General features: G+C 48.4%; 1 protein-coding gene across 6 annotated transcripts in view; it reads left to right on the plus strand.

Annotated features, from left to right (window-relative positions):
• Positions 1 to 19,451, plus strand: part of SLC25A25 (solute carrier family 25 member 25) — a 34,414-nt gene that overhangs the window by 8,592 nt on the left and 6,371 nt on the right. The window contains exons 1-5 of one of the 6 annotated variants that reach the window (XM_019421008.2): positions 7,513 to 8,728; positions 17,878 to 18,004; positions 18,096 to 18,183; positions 18,834 to 18,869; positions 19,132 to 19,243. In XM_019421008.2, coding sequence (XP_019276553.1) covers positions 8,510 to 8,728; positions 17,878 to 18,004; positions 18,096 to 18,183; positions 18,834 to 18,869; positions 19,132 to 19,243 — 582 coding nt within the window. In that variant the 5' untranslated portion in view covers positions 7,513 to 8,509. Of the gene's footprint in view, positions 1 to 7,512; positions 8,729 to 15,200; positions 15,470 to 17,877; positions 18,005 to 18,095; positions 18,184 to 18,833; positions 18,870 to 19,131; positions 19,244 to 19,451 lie in introns of those variants that run through there. The other 5 variants (XM_019421011.2, XM_019421005.2, XM_019421009.2 and 2 more) reach the window with 5 other exon arrangements.

The raw sequence follows: 19,451 nt of genomic DNA on the forward strand, positions 1-19,451 counted from the left end.
TGGGAGATCCCGTTTTTATCCAGCAAAATTGGTTTTCTGGATTCTTGGAAGAGTGGGTAACTTCTGCTGGTGATTAGCCCCCATCTTCACTAGGTTCTGTTGATGTGTATAAGCAATAATTATGGGAGGGTTGTACTTGCTAGCCCGGTCTCTGGATATGGGTGAGCTCTCTTACCCAAGAAAGCGAAGTGTGGAAGAATTGTATTATAGGAATTGCACGTAACCCAAAAGAAACTACTGGTCCACCCGGTACCCCTGGTTTCGGTGATGATGTGTGATATAAGGAGAGCAATGTACCACATTAACCCACGAGGAAACCAAAGATACAAGAGAAAGTGCTTTAAAATAAAAATACTGGAAAAGTATGCAGTTGAACAAACTTTCATTGATCTGTCTTAGGTGCAGATTTTAAGGTAAAGGAGGCATTGTCTCTCCCTTGCCTAGTTTGGTTTTTTGTTTTGTTTTGTTTTGTTTTGTTTTTTTGGTGGTGGTTATTGATTTTAGAGAGAGACAGGGTGCAAGCAGGGGAGGGGCAGAGAGAGAGGGAGACACAGAATTCGAAGCAGGCTCTAGGCTGAGCTGTCAGCACAGAGCGAAACACGGGGCTCGAACTCCCTGGATTGTGAGATCATGACCTGAGCTGAAGTCAGATGCCCAATCGACTGAGCCACCCAGGTGCCCCTCCCTTGCCTAGTTTTATTATTTCCTTCTGCTTAGTCTGGGTTTATTTTGTTCTTTTCTGCTTTCTTGAGAGGGAAGTTGACGTCACTGATTTGAGGCCTTTCTTTTCTAGTATGGGCTTTCCCATCTAAGTACTGCTTTGGCAACATCCTACAGATTTTTTTATGTGTTCTGCTTTCACACCATTTGAAATACTTTCTCATTTCTTTCTTTCTTTTTTTTTTTTTTTTTATAAGTTTTAAAAAATTTTTTGAGAGAGAGAATCCCAAGCAGGCTCTGCACTGTCAGCGCGGAGCCCAGCGCGGGGCTCAAATTCACCGACTGTGAGATCATGACCTGAATCAAAATCAAGAGTCAGACACCTAACCGACTGAGCCACCCAGGTGCCCCAATACTTTCTCATTTGTCTTTTGAGTTCTCCTTTGACGCATGGATTATTTAGCGTTGTGTTACGTTGTTTCCAAATATTTAGGTATTTGCCAGGTATCTTTCTGCCATTGATTTCTAATTTGATTCCACTATGGTCAAAAAGCATATTTGGTACAAGCTGAACCCTTTTAAATCTAGTGAGACTTGTTTTGTGAGCCAGAATCTGTTCTGTGGATACTTTGAAAGAATGTGTATTCCAGTCTCGATGGGTAGAGTATTTTATAAATGCCAGTTAGGTCAAGGTGGTTGATAATGTTGCCCAACCAAGCCTTCTGTGCCCTTGCTGATTTTCTGTCTACTTGTTCTGCCAGTTATTGAAAGAATGGTGTTAAGATCTCTGATTATGATGGTGCATTTGTCTCCTTTTCCTTATGCTTTTGTTGGTTTTGCTTCATGTATTTTGAGGCTCTATAATGGGATACAGAAACATTTAGGCTTCTTATGTCCTCTTGATGCATTGACCCTTTTGTTATTATGAAATGCCCACCATAACATCCTTTGCTCTGAAATCTACTTTGTCTAATGTAATATAGCCATTCCAGTTTTCTCTGGATTAATATGAACGTGGTACAGTATATCTTTATCCATTCTTTTATTTTTAACCTATTTTTATGTCTATATATATATTTTTATTTTTTTAACGTTTATTTATTTTTGAGAGAGAAAGAGAGACAGAGCACGAGTGGGGGAGAGGCAGAGAGAGAGGGAGACAAAATCTGAAGCAGGCTCCAGGTTCCGAGCTGTCAGCACAGAGCCTGATAACAGGGTTCGAACTCATGAACTGTGAGATCATGACCTGGACCAAAGTTGGACGCTTAACTGACTGAGCCACCCAGGCGCCCCGTATCTCTGTATTTAAAAAATGTTTCTTGTAGGCAACATATAGCTAGATCTTGCTTTTTTAATCCCAACTGACCATCTCTACCTTTTAATTGGGATGTTTAAACCACTCGTATCTACTGTTGTTATTGATATGATTGGGTTTGAATCTACCACCTTTTTTTTAAAATTTTTTTTTTTACATTTATTTATTTATTTATTTATTTATTTATTTATTTATTTATTTTAACGTTTATTTATTTTTGAGACAGAGAGAGACAGAGCACGAACGGGGGAAGGGCAGAGAGAGAGGGAGACACAGAATTGGAAGCAGGCTCCAGGCTCTGAGCTGTCAGCACAGAGCCTGACGCGGGGCTCGAACCCACAAACTGAGATCATGATCTGAGCCAAAGTCGGACACAACTGACTGAGCCACCCAGGCACCCCTGAATCTACTACCTTTTTATTTGCTATTTGTTTTCTATGTGTGCCATCTACTCTTCTCTTTCTTTCTGCCTTCTTTTGGGTCAGTTGAGTATTATTTATGATTCCATTTGGTCTCTTTTGTTGCCTTACTAGCTGTAACTCTCTTTCTAATGGTAGCTTTAGGGATTATAATATACATACATTTTTAACCTACCACAGCCTAACTTAACTGATATTATATTAAATAGTTGAAGAGGGGCACCTGGGTGGTTCAGTAGGTTAACCACCGGACTTCAGCTCAGGTCATGATCTCACGCTTTGTGGATTTGAGTCCCTCATTGGGCTCTGTGCTGACAGCTCAGAGCCTGGAGCCTGCTTCCGATTCTGTGTCTCCCTCTCTCTCTGCCCCTCTGCCACTCCCATTCTGTCTGTCTCTCTCCCAGAAATAAATAAACGTGAAAAAAAATTCTTTAAATACTTTAAGAATCTTTGGGGCCTGGGTGGCTCTGTTGGTTAAGCATCTAGTTCTTGATTTCAGCTCAGATCATGATCTCACTGTCCATGAGATGGAGCCCCACACTGGGCTCAGCGCTGACAGCATGGAGCCTGCTTGGGATTCTCTCTCCCTCTCTCTCTGCCCCACCCCCACTTGTGCCCGTGCTTCCTCTCTTTCTCTCTCGAAATAAATAAATGAACTCAAAAGAGGTGGGGGGGAATCTTAGTATACAGCTGACCCTTGAACAACATGAATTTGAACTGCGGTGGTCTACTTCTACATGAATGTTTAAAAAATAAATACAGTACAGTACTGTAAATATATTTTCTCTTCCTTATGATTTTCTTAACACATTTGCTTTTTCTAGCTTTATTAACACTACAGTATATAATACATATACAAAATATGTGTTAATCAACTGTTGATGTTATCGGTAAGGCTTTTGGTCAACAGTAGACTTACTATGTTTTTAGGGAATCGAAAGTGGATTTTTGAAAAATTTATTGTACTTATTTTGAGACAGAGAGTACGGGAGGGGCAGAGAGAGAAGGGGAGGGAGAGAGAGAATCTCAAGCAGGCTCTCCGCACTGTCAGCACAGAGCCAGATGTGGGACTTGAACTCACAAACCATGAGATCAAGACCTGAGCCGAAATCAAGAGTCGGTTGCTTAACCGACTGAGCCACCCCGGTGCCCTAAAAGTGGATTTTTCTTTTAAGTTTATTTATTTATTTTGAGAGTGGGTGCGGAGGGTCAGAGAGAGAGAATCTTAAGCAGGCTCCACCCTGCCAGCACAGAACCGGACCCCAGACTTGAGATCATGAACTGCGAGATCATGACCTGAGCCGAAGTCGAATGCTTAACCGACTGAGCCACCCAGGCACCCCAAAAGTGGATCTTTAACTGCTCAGGGTTGGAGCCCCAACCTTCTGCATTGTTCAAGGGCCAACCATACTTTTATTTCTATTCTCCTAGCTTTTGGGCTGTTGTTCTCATATATTTTTACTTCTACATACGTCATCAGCCCGCGATACGTTGTTTTGTTTTTGCTTTAAACTTATCTTTTACAGAGATCTAAATAATAAGAACAAAGTCCTTTATATTTACCTATACAATTACTATTTTGGTCTTCTTCATTCCTTTGCGTAAATCTAGATCTTCCTTCTACCTAAAGGACTCCTATAATATTTCTTGTAATGCAAATCTGCTGGTGAGAAAATCTTCCAGCTTTCATAAGTCTGAAAAGTTTTTATTTTGCCTTCCTTTCAGTAGGTGTTTTTTTGGGTTAACAGTTTCTGATGGGAAAGTCCCCAGATATTCTTATCTTTGTTCCTCTGTATGTATTGGGTCTTTTTTTCTGTATCTGCTTTTAAGATATTCCTCTTTATCACTGGTTTTCAGAAATTTAATTTGATGTGCCTGAATGTAGTTTGTTTGTTTGTTTGATATTTCTTATCCGTGGGGTTTGTTGAGTTTCTTCGATCTGTGGATTTGTAGTTTTCAATGAATTTGGGGAAAAATGTAGCCATTAATTTCTTTAAATGTTTTTTCTGTCCCTGCCTTCGTGAACTCTGGTTCATATTAACCTGTTAGCGGTTGTCCCACAGCTCGCTGATGCTCTGTTCATTTTTGGTTTTGCCTTTTTTCTCTCTTTCGTTTTGGAAAGTTTCGATTGCTCTGTCTTCAAGCTCATTAATTCTTTTATTTTGCATCGTCTAATCTGCTGCTAACACCATCCAGTGTGTTTTTCTTTTTTCTTTTATTTTTCCTTTTTTTTAAATGTTTATTTAATTTTGAGAGAGAGACAGAGCGTGAGTAGGGGAGGGGCAGAGAGAGAGGGAGACACAGAATCCGAAGCAGGCTCCAGGCTCTGAGCTATTAGCACAGAGCCTGACGCCGGCCTCGAACTCACGGACCACAAGATCATGACCCCAGACGAAGCTGGACACCCAACCGACTGAGCCACCCAGCCCCTATGAGTATTCTTGTGTACTGGTTCTATCATACATGTCATTTCTGAGTCACTTTCAACTGATTGATTTCAATCCTCCATATGGGTCATTTTTTCCTGTTTCTTTGCATTCCTGTTAATTTTTCATTGGATTTTATTTTACTAGGTGCTGGATAGTCTCATATTACTGTGAATATTTTTGAGCTTCATTCTGGGGCTCCCTTCCCAAACCTCCCTATATTGTGAGGTTTTCTATTCTGTCCTGTGGGAACAGGATGCCTTTGGATGGTTCTTTTCCCACCCTCAGGCAGTGTCCTCACAGGCAGGCTGCATGACTCTAGGAGGGCCCTCAGCAGCTCCCCAGAGCTCACTGTCTGTGCAGTTCCTTCCTCCCCGGTCCTTGGTCCTGCTGTAGCTGCCCTGACCTTCCTGGCCCCCCAGCTGCTTGCCTTCAGCATGGGGAGATTGCTGGGCTCTACCTGGGTGCCTTCTCCCTGCATCACAGCCTGGTAACTCCAGCCATGAAGCTGGGGCAGGTTGTAGGGCTTGCCTCATTTGTGTGCATCTCTCAGGAGTCACTGTCTCGTTGCCTGTTGGCAGAAAGATGAATCAGTCCCTGTTATTCCATCTGGGCTGCAAAGCCCTAGAGTTTTTGCTCAGTTCTGTGGGATGGAAGAGCCCATAAAATGAAACGCCAGTAATCTATTACATAAGCGATTTCTCTTGTGTTTGCACATGGGGGCCCAAAACACTGCTACGTCCAATTTGACAGACCCCTTGTGCCTAAAAACAAGATTCATCTTCATTAAAGGATTACTAATTTGTTGAGGGTTTGGGGCTCTGGACTGATTCTTCTTCAGTATTAAAACTATTAATTTCATGAACTTGCCATCACTTTCTGTCAATAAAATAGGTAGTGTGAGGGCGCCTGGCTGGCTTACGCAGTGGAGTGCACAACTCTTGATCTCGAGGTTGTGAGTTCGAGCCCCACAGTAGGTGTAGAGATTACTTAAAAATAATATCTTTTAAAAAATAAAATAGCATGTACTGTTTATACATGCTTTATAGATACATTTTTTAAACGTTTATTTACTTGTTTTGACAGAGGGAGAGCACGTGAGCAGGGGAGGGGCAGAGAGAAAGGAAGAGAGAGAATCCCAAGCAGGATATGCACTCAGCACAGAGCTGGATGCAGGGCTCAATCTCACGAACCTTGAGATCATAGCCTGGGCTGAAATCGAGTCAGACGCTTAACCGACTGAGCCACCCGGGTGTCCCGAGAGCTAATTATCTAATTTCATGGTTAACAAATTCTGTGAAGTAATAATACAGTTCTTTTACCATCTCCATTTTGCACAGATATTAAAGCACAGAGAGCTAAAGTAGCTTGACCAACATTATTCACGCGACTAGTAAGGGGTGGCCAGGATTCACATGTAGGGTCTGGCTCCAAAGACTATACATCTAGTCAACACACAAAACTGCTTCAAAATAAGGTTGGTCCGTGTTTCCAGTGAGAAGGCAACTGATGCAGGCCCCTCAGCTTTCAGAGCAAGCTTGGCCATCTTGCTTTCGCTTCTCGTGTTTTCTTTTTAAACAGTTGTAGTTACGTACATATGCACGCGTGTGTGGTCATAACACGCACATGATTCAGTTTCACAAGATCTAAGGATATTTGGTGAAAATAAACCACCTGCCTTTCTCCTCTCGAGCCCCCAAGTGCCCCAGACCATACTTCAATTTTTTTAATGTTTATTCGTTTTTGAGAGAACACGCATTTCATTTTTATTAATATTTATTAATATTTAAAAAGAGCGCCCCTCTTTAATTTTTAATGTGTCTTTGCAGAGATAATTTGTCACATATACACACTGAGAAATCAATGGCAGCGTATTACCCCCTTTCTTCTGCACCTTGCTTTTCTCATTTAAAAAGATATGTTCAAGCCATTCCATAACAGTAGGTAGAAATGTCTTAATAACAGTTGGATAGGTGTGGGTGTGCCTGAATCTTACGTACCTGCTCCTCTTGTCAAGGACCTGGAAGTTGTTTCCAAACTTGTACTATTATAAACACAGCTGCAAAAAATATATATATCCTCATATTTTATCCTTACATGTATATGTATCACACATATATCATATATGGGTATGTGATTTCCCGTAGGTGCAAATGTATCCGCAGGATAAATCGCTAAAAGCGGAATTGTTTTAAATTTTTTTTTTACGTTTATTAATTTTTGAGACAGAGAGAGACAGAGCATGAATGGGGGAGGGTCAGAGAGAGGGAGACCCAGAATCGGAAACAGGCTCCAGGCTCTGAGCTGCCAGCACAGAGCCCGACGCGGGACTCGAACTCACAGACCGTGAGATCATGACCTGAGCCTAAGTCGGCCGCTCAACCGACTGAGCCACCCAGGCGCCCCTTAAAGCAGCATTGTTATATCAAAGGATTTGTGCTTTTGACATGTGGGAAGCCATGACTAACTTCCTCGTGGGAGAGGTTGTACTGATTTACACGCTCACAGCAGCGTGTGAGGGTGCGTGTTTCCGTACACTCTCCCCAACACAGTTCATGAAAATTTTCTCACGCTTGTGTTTTTAAAATAATGGTTGTGAACACCACTATCAAAGCGTCGCTTTGCAGGGGTGAGGGGGTGGGGGGAGACTGGTCACTGCTTATGTTGGCTAGTAAATTGAGAAACATTTAAGCAAATGGAACTTCACTTTTATTCATGATCATCCACTCCCTCCAGTCTACAGACTTCATCTGTGCCTGGTTCTGGGTACTAGAGGGAGAAAGATGTGTGACTTGGCCCCCGTCCTTAAGCAGCTCGTGGTGTAGAGGAAGACATGGGAGAGTGAGTAGCCCGTATGGCGTGCGCTGTGCTCGGCAGTTGGAGAGAACGGGCTAATGGGGCAACGAAGAGCGTTGCTGGATGTGTCAGGAGGTGTTGCCAGGGTGTATTGATCGTGTTAACCTTGATGGTGAAAGTCATCCCGGAAACAAGCAGGCGGAGAGGAGGAAGCTGGGCTCCCGCGGGGGTGGGGGGGTGGGTGCAGCACCGGGAGGGTCCTGCGAGATGGGAGGCTCATCCGGCGGTTGCCATCAGCACCTCCCTGCAGAACTGCCGGCCGCATGCAGGGAATCGGCCGCCTGTGATTGGAGGGCCGTTGCTGGTTGGGATAATGAACTCGGTAGTGTCGGCAGAGGTGATTGGCCGCGCCCTGCTGCAGTGAGATTGCAGACGCAGACGGGGTGCTCGGGTCCGGGTCCTGGCTCGTGTGATGGTCATTAGTTGAGCGAGGACTGCTGAATAATTGGGACCTCCGAGTTGCTTCTGCCTCCAGGAGAGATCTGTTGGGCTATGGCTTTTAGCTTTTTGAAAAAAGCCAAACATTCGATCACCATCCATCTGCAAGAGTGAGTTTTTATTGAAGTATCACCGTCTGCTTGCTCTCTCTCAACGCCAGCAGCTCGGCGGCAGGGCTCTTCCTAGAGGGAGCCCCTTCTCAGGCCAGGCAGGACAGCAGTGCTAGGAAATTTGAAAAAGCAGGAAACAGCCACTGCATGCCGAGCTTTCAGCCTCACAGCCCCCCCAGGCTAGTCTTCCGAGCAGCCGCGTAGCCAGAGATCTTTGGTATTGTGGTCACATCCCTCCTCACAAGTGGAACAGTCAACCGCCGGCGACACTGGGAGGAAGCCGTGATGTTGCAGATGCTGTGGCCTTTTCTGTCCAGCTTTCTCCCTAGGGCTGGGTGCCAAGGCTCCAGAGAGGGGAACGATAATGAAGTCAGAGGCACCCCGGCTCCAGCTCGGGGAGACCAGATGTCAAGCTTTTTGGGGAAACAGGACGGAAGGGCTGAGGCCACGGAAAAGAGACCCACCATTTTGCTGGTGGTCGGACCTGCAGAGCAATTTCCTAAGGTAATGGCAACCTCAAGAGGACCTCCTACTTTAGGGGCTGTTCTAGGATCGGTTCCCTGGAGAAAACTGGAGTGTGGGGAGGAAGAGAGGACTTAGAAATCGATCACTTTGGTATTGGGGCCTGGGGAGAAGTGTTAGACAATGAAGAAACCCAAGTCTCCAGTCTAGAATCTTCCTGTGGCCACGGTAAAAGCTTTATCACCCTATCATGACCGGCTCAGTGTGGCCATTTGGGGAAGGAAGGTTGAAGGCCATAGAGGATTTACCTTAGGATTTGTCATTTTGGTCCCAGAAAGCCGTTTGAAAGGAAGAGACAAACGATCACACAAACGATCACGCTATGTCTTGTGTCTTAGCTTGTCTGAACAATGCAGGGAGGACCTTTAAAGTTGAACCAGACTGCTTGGAGCTGGGGAGGGCCAGCCTGTCCCGCATCCCTAAGGTCAGACCTTTGGGTCTGTAAGGAAGGGAGGAGAAGGAGGAGTCAGGAGAGGCTGGAGTCCCAAGGTGCAGAGGCCGGTCCCCTCACGGGTCTGCGGGTCTCCCAGGGCCATCTGTTCATCTGGTGCTGTGAGTGTGGGTCACCTCGCCTCACGTTCACAAGAGCCAAGGTAAGTTGTAGCACCCCCATTTCGTGGATGAGGAAACGGAGATGCAGAAAGGCTGAATAATTTACCCAGGATTCAACAGTTCCAGAGGGGTAGAGGTGAGGTTTCACCCCGAAATCTGTATGGAACTTTGCCTTGTACTTGGCCTTGCTTTCCCTGAAGAAAGCAGTTTTAATAGGACCAAGGTGCATTCTTGGGATTAGAATGGAAAGTGCAGCTTGCCTGGGATTTCTCCTGCCTGCGTTAGGAGCAGCCTTGCTGACCTCCTGAGTTGTGGTTGTTTTGAATCTGTTCTCCTTTCTCAGGATAAAAATCAACCAGAAGAGAGAAGGAGATTCTGCCCTGTGTCTGGCACATTGTAGATTCCCCAAAAATGTTGTTTGAATTGAACTGCTGTATCAGAGAATTAAATGTTGGGTTTTTCTCTGCCAAGTGGGAGGGACAACAGCTCCTGCTGGCATTTAGGTGCAAGCTTTGAGCAGAAGCTTCTGTAGGCCACGGGCTTGTCCTGGTGGGCAAGGGCCTCAGAATCCGTGTTCCGCCTGCGGCATGCTTCGAGCCCCGTCTCTTTCTACCTTTCTATCATCCTGGACGAGCTCAGAAATGGCGGTGGCGCTCTCCTTTGTGAGAACCTTTTTTGTTTTTTTAACGTTTATTTGTTTTTGAGAGAGACAGAGACAGAATGCGAGTGGGTGAGGGGCAGAGAGAGAGGGAGACACAGAATCCGAAGCAGGCTCCAGGCTCCGAGCTGTCAGCACAGAGCCCCCTGCGGGGCTCGAACTCAGGAGCTGTGAGATCATGCCCTCAGCTGAAGTCAGACGCTCAACCAGCTGAGCCACCCAGGCGCCCCAAACCTTTTTTTTTTTTTTTTTTTTTTTTTTAAATCTACAGACCTGCTTACCTGATGGCCAAGGGATTAAGAGACTGGCTGGCTCCCTTTTAAATTCACCTACTTTGGACTTTAATAATTAACTGCTCCATTTCCCAAACTCATCCTGGCACCTATTGCCAGCCCTGCCCCTGGGTGGCCTCATGTCAGGACTTTCTGTTCTGAACAGCTTAATTCCTGGCCTGCCAGTGGGGCCAGGGGGTGGGGTCACGGGGCCCAGCCAGAGACCCACACCTTTCCCTTTCTCCAAGAGGGAGACAGATCAGCTGCCTGGGGGTGGGGGCAGCCCCAGGGGGGAGACAGAGCAGCCAGTTTGGTGTGAAGCAAGAAAGCAAGCACATCTGGGCAGTGTGGACTCTTGAAAAGCAGGTAAACTGAGAACTGGGAATAGCAGGAGCATTTCTGCAGATAAACGGACAGAATAGTGTTTCTGCAGCGTGTGTCCTTGGCCAGTGCAGCGACTCCTGAAGGTGGGGTTTGGGGTTCGCGATGCTTGGCCGATGGGACCTCAGCTTCTCACTTCCCCAGCTTCTCAGTTCCCACTACTTTGTTGTGCTGTCACTTCCCCCTGTCTGCTAGGGAGTCAGGTTCCTGCAGGCTTTTCTTCTAGGAGCTTTTCCAGTTTGCCCCTTTATCTTTGTCTTAACAGTTAATCTGCAGTTGGAGAAGAAAGCCATTTAGTGTGGCGTGAGAGAGGCGCCCTCAGGGCCATTCAAGCTCGCAAATCCTGAGGGGCCAGCTCCTCAGAAGCTCAGGGAATTTTGCCCATTGTGTGTCTAATTGCCAAGTGCAGGCAGGTTTCATTGGAAACCCAGCTACGCTGGGCTGTCATGGCAACCTGATCATCAAATGACACTCCCAGCCACAGCAGCAAATGAGGTTCGAGAACCTTACGGGTGGGTGGGGCTAGAGCAGGCTGGATGCTGGCGGGGCTCCTTTGCACATTAATATTTTTGGCCAGGTCTGAGTCATTGCAGAAGAGGGAGAGATACTTTATGACCTAATGCTCCACTCCCAGAGGCACTCTACCTGCCCTGCTCTTCTCCTACTCATGGTATTCAGCGCTTACAGGAAGCACCTGTTCTGGGGGCATGAACCAGAGCAGTAGAACAGGGACAGACAGCCTCTAGTGGCGTTGGCAGACTCCAGGAGAACAGGATGCTGGGGAGAGGAACTTCTACTTTACAGATGAAATGGAACCTGAGACTGCTAGATCCTAAGGGATCCAGAGTTGCTGTCATTGGCTTTGCATGCCACTTATTACAGGAACGGACATCAGAAGAGGCCCGCAAAAGTAGATCTGGGCCACAAAACTCAAATAAGTCCAAAGAGCAAAGAATGGTAGATGGCAGGACGGGGAGAGGGATGGCACGTGACGCTGTGAGCCGGTGTGACTCAGGAGGATCGGAACACGAGCCCTGCTTCAGTCTTCCGTATTTGTATTTCCCCGGTATGCGTTCAGAAGCTTTCACACAGATCGGTTTTGGGTTTGCTTTTTTTTCTTTTCTTTTCTTTTCTTTTCTTTTCTTTTCTTTTCTTTTCTTTTCTTTTCTTTTCTTTTCTCTTCTCTTCTCTTCTCTTCTCTTCTCTTCTCTTCTCTTCTCTTCTCTTCTCTTTTCTTTTCTTTTCTTTTCTTTTCTTTCTTTTCAAGCTAAGCCTAAGCCTGAACTCACTCAGGTCACACACCTTTCCCACACACCTGCCACCTTCCAGCATGAAGCATTGCGTACTGTAATTCTCCATGTCAGGCGTACAGGCTTTCTTTGGAAACTGAGTTCTAAAATCTCTTCCTGGCAGCGTCAGGTTTGGGCGCTGTTTTCCGTGGATGTAACAAGAGCTGGGTCCTGGGTGAGGCCCAGCCCTACCGCCAACAGGCTCTGGGCCCCGGGCGAACCAGGGCGCCTCTCCAGGTCCGTTTGCTCATCTCAGAGATTAAGGGGGTGACCCCAGAGCCCCTCTGGGCCCCGCCGTCTGTAACCCCAGGGGTAGAGCACTTACCTTGCATCCCAGGTGCTTCGAGATTGGCTCACTTGGGTGGGATTTCCAGTTTCTGTGCGACAGTGGAATTCTGCCTGACCTGTGGGACTCAAGAGGAGGGCTGGTTTAAATAAGTAAGCAAACACCCAATTCCAGTTTGTCTAATGAAAACATTCTGTTTGACTCCTTCACAGTTGCACAATAAAAATACGTTGGAACCCTTTTTTAAAATCAGCGTTGGAATAGAATTAACGTTAGCATTGGAAAATAACATTTTGATAAGCACATGCAGAGCTTTTCAGAGAACATTTCTTGACCCCATGATACCATTGGGCTGTGGAATAACAAGCTCTGTTATAACCAAGGAGATTTCATCCTGTTGTTGTTTTTTCCCTAGAAAACAGTTGCTGTTATCTGGTAATGCTTTAATCAGTTTTTCCCTAAAATACAGAATATGGGTTTCCTTTTATTTGGTATTGTTTTTGAACATTTTCTCATGTTCTGTAAATACATGATGAAACTCGATAGTACACAAAGAAAAATTCCGTAGTACAGTTATATTTACTTGTTAGAAAATGAACATCTCCCAAGTTGAACAACTTATTTTTTCAACCAAAATATTTGCCATATTAGAGGCGCCTGGGTGGCTCCGTTGGTTGAGCGTCCACCTCTTGATTTTGGCTCAGCTCATGATCCCCGGGGTCATAGGGTTGAGCCCTTTGTCGGGGTCTGTGCTGAGCATAGAACCTGCTTAAGATTCTCTCTCTCTCCTGCCCCTCTCCCCTGATCGTGTGCCCTCTCAAAAAAAAAAAAAAAAAAAAAAAGCCATATTGGAATGACTGCAGTCATTAAGAAATGAGATATTTCAACATATGTCTGTAACTTATTTTTATTTCAGAGGCGAACATGAATAATTTAACAAAGGAAGATCAGCATTTCAAAATTTAGCTCCTGTATTTATAAATGTGAATCTCCTTTATTATTATTTTTTTAGTTTTTGTTTTTAAGTAATCTCTATACCCAACACGGCACTCAAACCCACAACCCTGAGATCAAGAGTCACATGCCCTACTAACTGAGCCAGCCAGGCACCCCTATAAGTGTGAGCCTCCTTTAAAATAAAAATAATAATACACGACCTTGTTGAGGTGGATGAAATACCCCAACGACTATGTTTGCAGACACTCAGAAAAACACACTTGAGGTCTTCATCACGAGTGATCATGCTATTTATATCAGCACCCTCCGTGACCAAGTCGAGGTACAAAGGTTCAAAACAGTAGTCTGCCTTCAGGGACCCCAGTAGCAGAGATAAGTTGTATGTGAAAATAGCCCAAACCAGAAATTCTAGCTGGCGCAATTCTAGAGGTAGCTGAGTGCCATGGATTTAGGTGGAGGCTGAACAGAAATCTTCTGGATAATCCAAGCTGCCTCTGGATTCCTCATCAGATCCTCTCCAGTGTAGTCCAAGACCTGTCATTACAGACTCATCATCAGGTCTCTTTTAGAGGGGCTGAGATGTCATATAAGTTATTAAAATGTTTCATAATGCTATATGTAAGCATTAACATCTTATTTTTTCTTAAGCCTTATTTATTTAATCTCTACACCCATCGTGGGGCTCAAACTCATGACCCTGGGACCAAGAGTCACATGCTCTTCTGACTGAGCCAGCCAGGCACCCCATCTTATCTTAAAATTCTTTTTTCTAGTTCTTAACAAAAAGCTTTTTAGTGAGTGAATAAAATTCCTTTTACTTTTGTGATTTCCAAATAATAACCATCCATTTTTATCCATCCTGGTAGTGAGATTTAGTCTATATTAGGAAATGGCGCACTATGGAAGGAACATCTCTGTGATGTGGTCTGCCTCCGCACGCAGCACGAGTCTCTGACACTTCTCCTTGGGGAAGGGGATGATGTGGAGGTGGTAGGCCGGCCTCGAGAGGATGGATCGCCCTTAACTGATGACCCAAACCTGACTTTCCAGGACCTGAGATTTTCCCCTTATCCTCACCTAAAAGGGATCTTCTGGAGCTGTGTGCCCGACAGAACTTTCTGTGGGATGGAAATGCTCAGTGAGTCCACGTGGCTGTGGAGTACTTGAAATGTGGTCACACAACTGAGGAACTGAGTTTTTTTTTATTTCATTTTAATTAATTTAAAAATTAAAACTTCCCTCTTGAATAGGACAGACCTAGGCCAGAAAGCTAGGACTATACCGAACTTTGAAGTATTCTGAGGGTGGGGGCCCTGAAGGCCATCTGGAGTCTTCAGTGAGGGGCTGGCTGACCCCAGGTTGATGCTCCTGGGAAGTCCCTCAGCACAACGATCTTTATTTAGCGGGGATCCCCTCTGCCCCCATCATGTCAGCTCCCCGGTGCCTGTAGGACCCCCAGGAGGAAGCCTGCAGGGGAATGGGTAGGTTCTGAGGTGCTCCCATTGCAGAGTGGCCTGGAAAAGGTCACTGGAGCCAGCTGGAAGGTGGCGCGACTAAGGCAGTCTGAGTCCAGGGCACAGCCTGCCCGGGGGCAGCCCCCTTGCGGATGAGTGAGCCCGCGATGGGGCTGCTTCCAGGATGGCTGCGCACCCGGCTCTCGGGCGGCTCCTGCCAACTGGTATCCTCACAGCTGAACCAGACCCATTTCCAGTTAGCATCGACCCAGTCTGTACAGCCGCTTCTTTTTCTGTCGGGAATGATTTACTAAAGGGGAGAAAACCATTGTATTGTGTGACGCGTTTGGGGACCTTGTGGAAAAACATGCTGAAGGCTGTTTGTTCATCTGGCGGGCTTGGCAGCGCAGGGTGAAGGTTCGCTCCGACCGACGGCTCTCGCGGCCCGCTGGCGAAGAGTTAAGTCGGGGCGCAGGTGACGTCAGTCCTGATCTTTACACGCCTCCGCTTGAGCAATCGCCGCCTCCTCCTCGCGGGGGCCGGTGCTCATTGGCTGTGGGCAGGGCTTCCTGTGGGCAGGCTTTTCTCAATTAAGTAAAAGGGCAGGGCCTGAGCAGCCAATGACAGCTGCGCCCCGGCAGATCTGGTGCGTGTGTGCCCGGCCGCCAAGCATTCCCTGGCTCGCAGGCGGCGGCGCGCCCGGCTCCCCGTCAGCATGCTCTGCCTGTGCCTCTACGTGCCGCTCATCGGGGAGACCCAGACCGAATTCCAGTACTTCGAGTCCAAGGGGCTTCCCGCCGAGCTGAAGTCCATCTTCAAACTCAGCGTCTTTATCCCCTCCCAGGAGTTCTCCACCTACCGCCAGTGGAAGCAGGTCTGTGCGGCCTTGGGGCCGGCGGAGTGAATGAATGCGAGTGGTGGTGGACGGTGCGCGTGCGCTAACTGCCGGGTGTCCCCGCCGCCGTGGGGGAAAGAATGTGTGAAATGTGCAAGTTCTTGCGGCTGCAGCCGGGAAAGGGCTATGTCACGTCACGGGAATGTCAGGCTTGCATGTGACTTCCAAGGAAGGCCGGAATTACCGGGAAGATACTTGTGGGAGACGGAAAGGAATTCTCTTGCCGGGGGTGGGGGTGGGGGGTGGGTAGTTCCGGAGAAGTACAGGGCGGGCGGGGATGGGGGCACAGCCCACATGCTGTGGGGCTGTTTCTCCGAGCTGGGGGAAGGGAGGGACGGATAGGCAGAGAAACTCCTGTTGGAGGCCCAGGAGTTGGAAGTCGAGTTACAGAGGTCGGAGCCGGGGGTGCTGTGCCCTGGGAAGGGGGAGACTTCCCTTGGGAGCAGGGAGGCAGCAGAAATCCTTACATTTTAAAGACGGGGAGATGGCTACGCGGCCTGTGGGGGTTGCTTGCCTCCTGAAGGGGCACCCTGCCTTCTCTGTTAGATCTCATGCTGTCCCTTCAGTGCTCCTGATGGCAGTGGAGGTCGGATGGTGTGCCAGGGGTGGTGATTAGCATATCCTAGGAAGGAGCCAGAAAGTAGGCCCAGTAGTTCTGAGGCAGAACCAATGACTTTGAAGATATCTTGAAATCAGCTGCCATGAACACAACCTTGGGTTTTCTGTATCACAAGGCACCCCCCACACCAAGGCACATGGATTGCGTTGGTGGCAGAACAGCCCAGACGCCAAAGCCTCCTAGAGTCTATTTCCATTTGTCATAAATCTAGACTGATAACCCTATATGTAATTCGTACCATTCTTGGCTGAGAGCGCAAATGTCCGCAGGAAGTTAACTCCAGATAACAGATAAAATATGTACCAGCATCTGTCTCATATTCCAGCCACACCCCCAGAGTTGTTCTTTGGATCATGTTAGGTGACATGGTATCTGTCCAGGCCTCCTCCTAGCACCCTGAGTGGCTGAGCGGTCGCAAAGAGCCATCAGCTAGTTCGGAGAGTAACCCTGATCGTAATCGTTGAAGGGCACCAGCTCGCCCAATGGTCCATCCATTTCCTAACCCGTTGGCTCAGAGACTTTTAAAGCCATATTGGTTTGTGAATGGTGAGTGTGTTTCTCACTGAGAGAATTGGGCAACACAGGAAGATTATAACCATTTTCCTTAGGGGATTCTCGGTCTAGATTTTGGGGTGTTGCTGGGTTGCAGTGACTCATGTGTGTCCCCCACCTTCTTGAGATTAACTTTTAGGGCGGCAGCAGGATCTCTAGGGAGGTGGCTCTGGAGTCCAGCAGGCCCAGCTTGAATCCCGCCCACCACTTCCCTAACTGTGTGACCTTGGATAAATTACTTAACCTCCCTGAGCTTCTGTTTCCTTTTTTTGTAAAATGGGGGAAATGACAGTACCTGCCTCCTGGAGCTGCTTGAGAGGGTTCAGCAGGTTACTAGAAGTAAAGCATTTAGCAGGCCCTATGGCACAGGCCAAGTGCTCACTCGTCTGGGGAGAATTTCCAGGTGCTGGGCATCCAAAACCAACGGCAGCTGCTGAGCAAGGCTAACCTCTAAGGGCAGGCACAGAGTGCTGTTAAGGAACGGGGTCTCTTCAAGCCTTGTTGGGTCAGTAAACTACTAAGAAGAGCTGGCCTGCCTTTTGGTACCTGGTTGAGGGAGCTGAGGTCAGTTATGTCATCTGGGATCAGAGGCCGGCGGTGCCATTAAGCCCAAGCCCCAGAATAGTCCCCCCTTGGCTCTTACCAGGGTTCTCTGGCAGTGTTTCCGGCAAGCAGGCATTGGCAGGGACCAGCTCTGCCCCATACCTTTACCCTGGTCACCCATTTGTTCTTGGGCCAGTGCCACCTGTAGGGATAAAGAGCAGGCTACAGCATTGCTGGGGGAATCTGGAGCGCCCAGGGCCGTCCCCACATTTGGGCAGAGAGCATGCAGGCTGAGGCCTGGTGCCAGGGACAGTGCTGCCGGGGAGCCACACAGCTGACCCTGGGGTACAACAAGTTAGTCTTCAGGACACTCGGGATGAGAAAGTGCCAAGCCCGCCACTGTTAGCCTCTTGCGGAAGGGCTTCTCCTGGGTGTACTTTTCCCTCTTTGCTTGTGAGGGAAGCAGGATGCGCTCTTGCTTGGATTCTGGCCAGCCCCCAGGAGTCTGAATGGTGGCTCTGGGAGTAGAGCGAGGGAAGCATCTCAGGTCCTTGGGGCCACCTCTGTTCTGTTCGTGGGCTGGCACGGTTGTTTCCTGGGGACGGGGCACCGTGAGGGACTAGGGAGAGCTAGTGCGCGAGGTAATGGACCAAACCTTCCTTTTGTTTTGTAGAAAATCGTGCAAGCTGGAGATAAAGACCTCGACGGGCAACTCGACTTTGAAGAATTTGTCCATTATCTGCAAGATCATGAGAAGAAGCTGAGGCTGGTGTTCAAGAGTTTGGACAAGAAGAATGATGGTGAGCGTTGCCTCCAGAGCCAGTGGCGGCCCCGGGTCTCAGGCCTCTCGCGGGGCCCGGCCCCCGGCTGAAGCCTTTGTTGTCGTTGCAGGACGAATCGACGCTCAGGAGATCATGCAGTCCCTGCGGGACCTGGGAGTCAAGATCTCCGAACAGCAGGCAGAAAAAATTCTCAAGAGGTGAGCGCTTCGTCAGCCTCCGCGTTGGGTTTAACAAGCGTGTGACGAAAGAAAGGCGTTCTCCGGCCAACTCTGTGGTGCCCTTCACTGTACTGACCCTGTTTCTCTGAACTTTGGCTTCTGGTGGTTTGACGCGAGCCCCAGGTAGCCTCTCCCCGAGAGCCGCTGCTCCCCAGGTTCCAGGCCAGGGTCACAAATCACTTGGAAGCGTGCCCGCTCACCGGTGGCCCGTGAAGACCAAAGACTAGTTGGGGGCGTTTCAAGTGGGTGAAAGGCGAGCACTGCCTGGCGGGTGAGGGGCTCGGGCAGCCTGTTTACGGTGGACTTCTTCCTGAGAAGGCCGACTTTTCTCCCCTCCCGTCCTCAGACGTGCTGCCCCGAGACAGCTCACAGGGGAGCCCTGGTCCTGGGGGGTTAGCGTAGTCACTCTGCCAGGAAGTCATGCAGGTTTGCGTTAGGAGCGGCTTCCCGTCCTGCCTGCGCCTTTTCCAGATCCCGGGGGCCGGAAGGGGCTGGTCAGGGCCAGCTGCCTCTCGTACCGCTCCCCGGACGTTTGTGCCGTGGCGTGTGTCTGCTTCACTAACATCTGCTCCGAGCACTTATCTGTGTTTCTCCTCTCTCCTCTGCATCCTCCTTTGTCTGTCTGTCAGAATACGAACGGGCCACTTCTGGGGCCCTGTCACCTAGTAAGTATCCGTGTCACCCTGGTGACTGCCTCCCTCCTTGACCTCTGTGCCCGACCGGAACGGGGTTCTTGCGGGCCACGATAATTCCCGTTTTTGTGCAAAGTGGGGTGTGGAGCCACCTCGCCTCTTCACTGGGGCAGAGGCACCTCCTGTGGGTTCGTCAGTGGCCCCGCGCCTGCCCCTGGCTCGCCTGGAGGGGGGATGTGCAGCTGGCACGCGGGCCGTTTCCCGGGGGAAACCGACCGTAGCGTTTGTCTTGCAGCATGGATAAAAACGGCACGATGACCATCGACTGGAACGAGTGGAGAGACTACCACCTTCTGCATCCCGTGGAAAACATCCCCGAGATCATCCTGTACTGGAAGCATTCCACGGTGAGTCCCTTGTCCCCCGAGGCGTTTTCCGCCTCTTCCATTCAAGGGTCCCCTCGTGTGGCGTCAGCCCCCACCCTGGCGTGGGGGTGAGGACGGGGTTTTTGGCTTGCCTCCTGCTCACTCCGCCGGCGGCCCCCCAGAGCCCTCCACGTGCACCCTCCGTTCCCACATACTGGCCAACGCAGCCGTTCCCCAGACATGGGTTCCC

This window comes from Panthera pardus, unplaced genomic scaffold (genome assembly GCF_024362965.1).
Source record: "Panthera pardus isolate Hobbes unplaced genomic scaffold, ASM2436296v1 HiC_scaffold_20, whole genome shotgun sequence".
In the NCBI taxonomy this organism is placed as follows: Eukaryota; Metazoa; Chordata; class Mammalia; order Carnivora; family Felidae; genus Panthera; species Panthera pardus.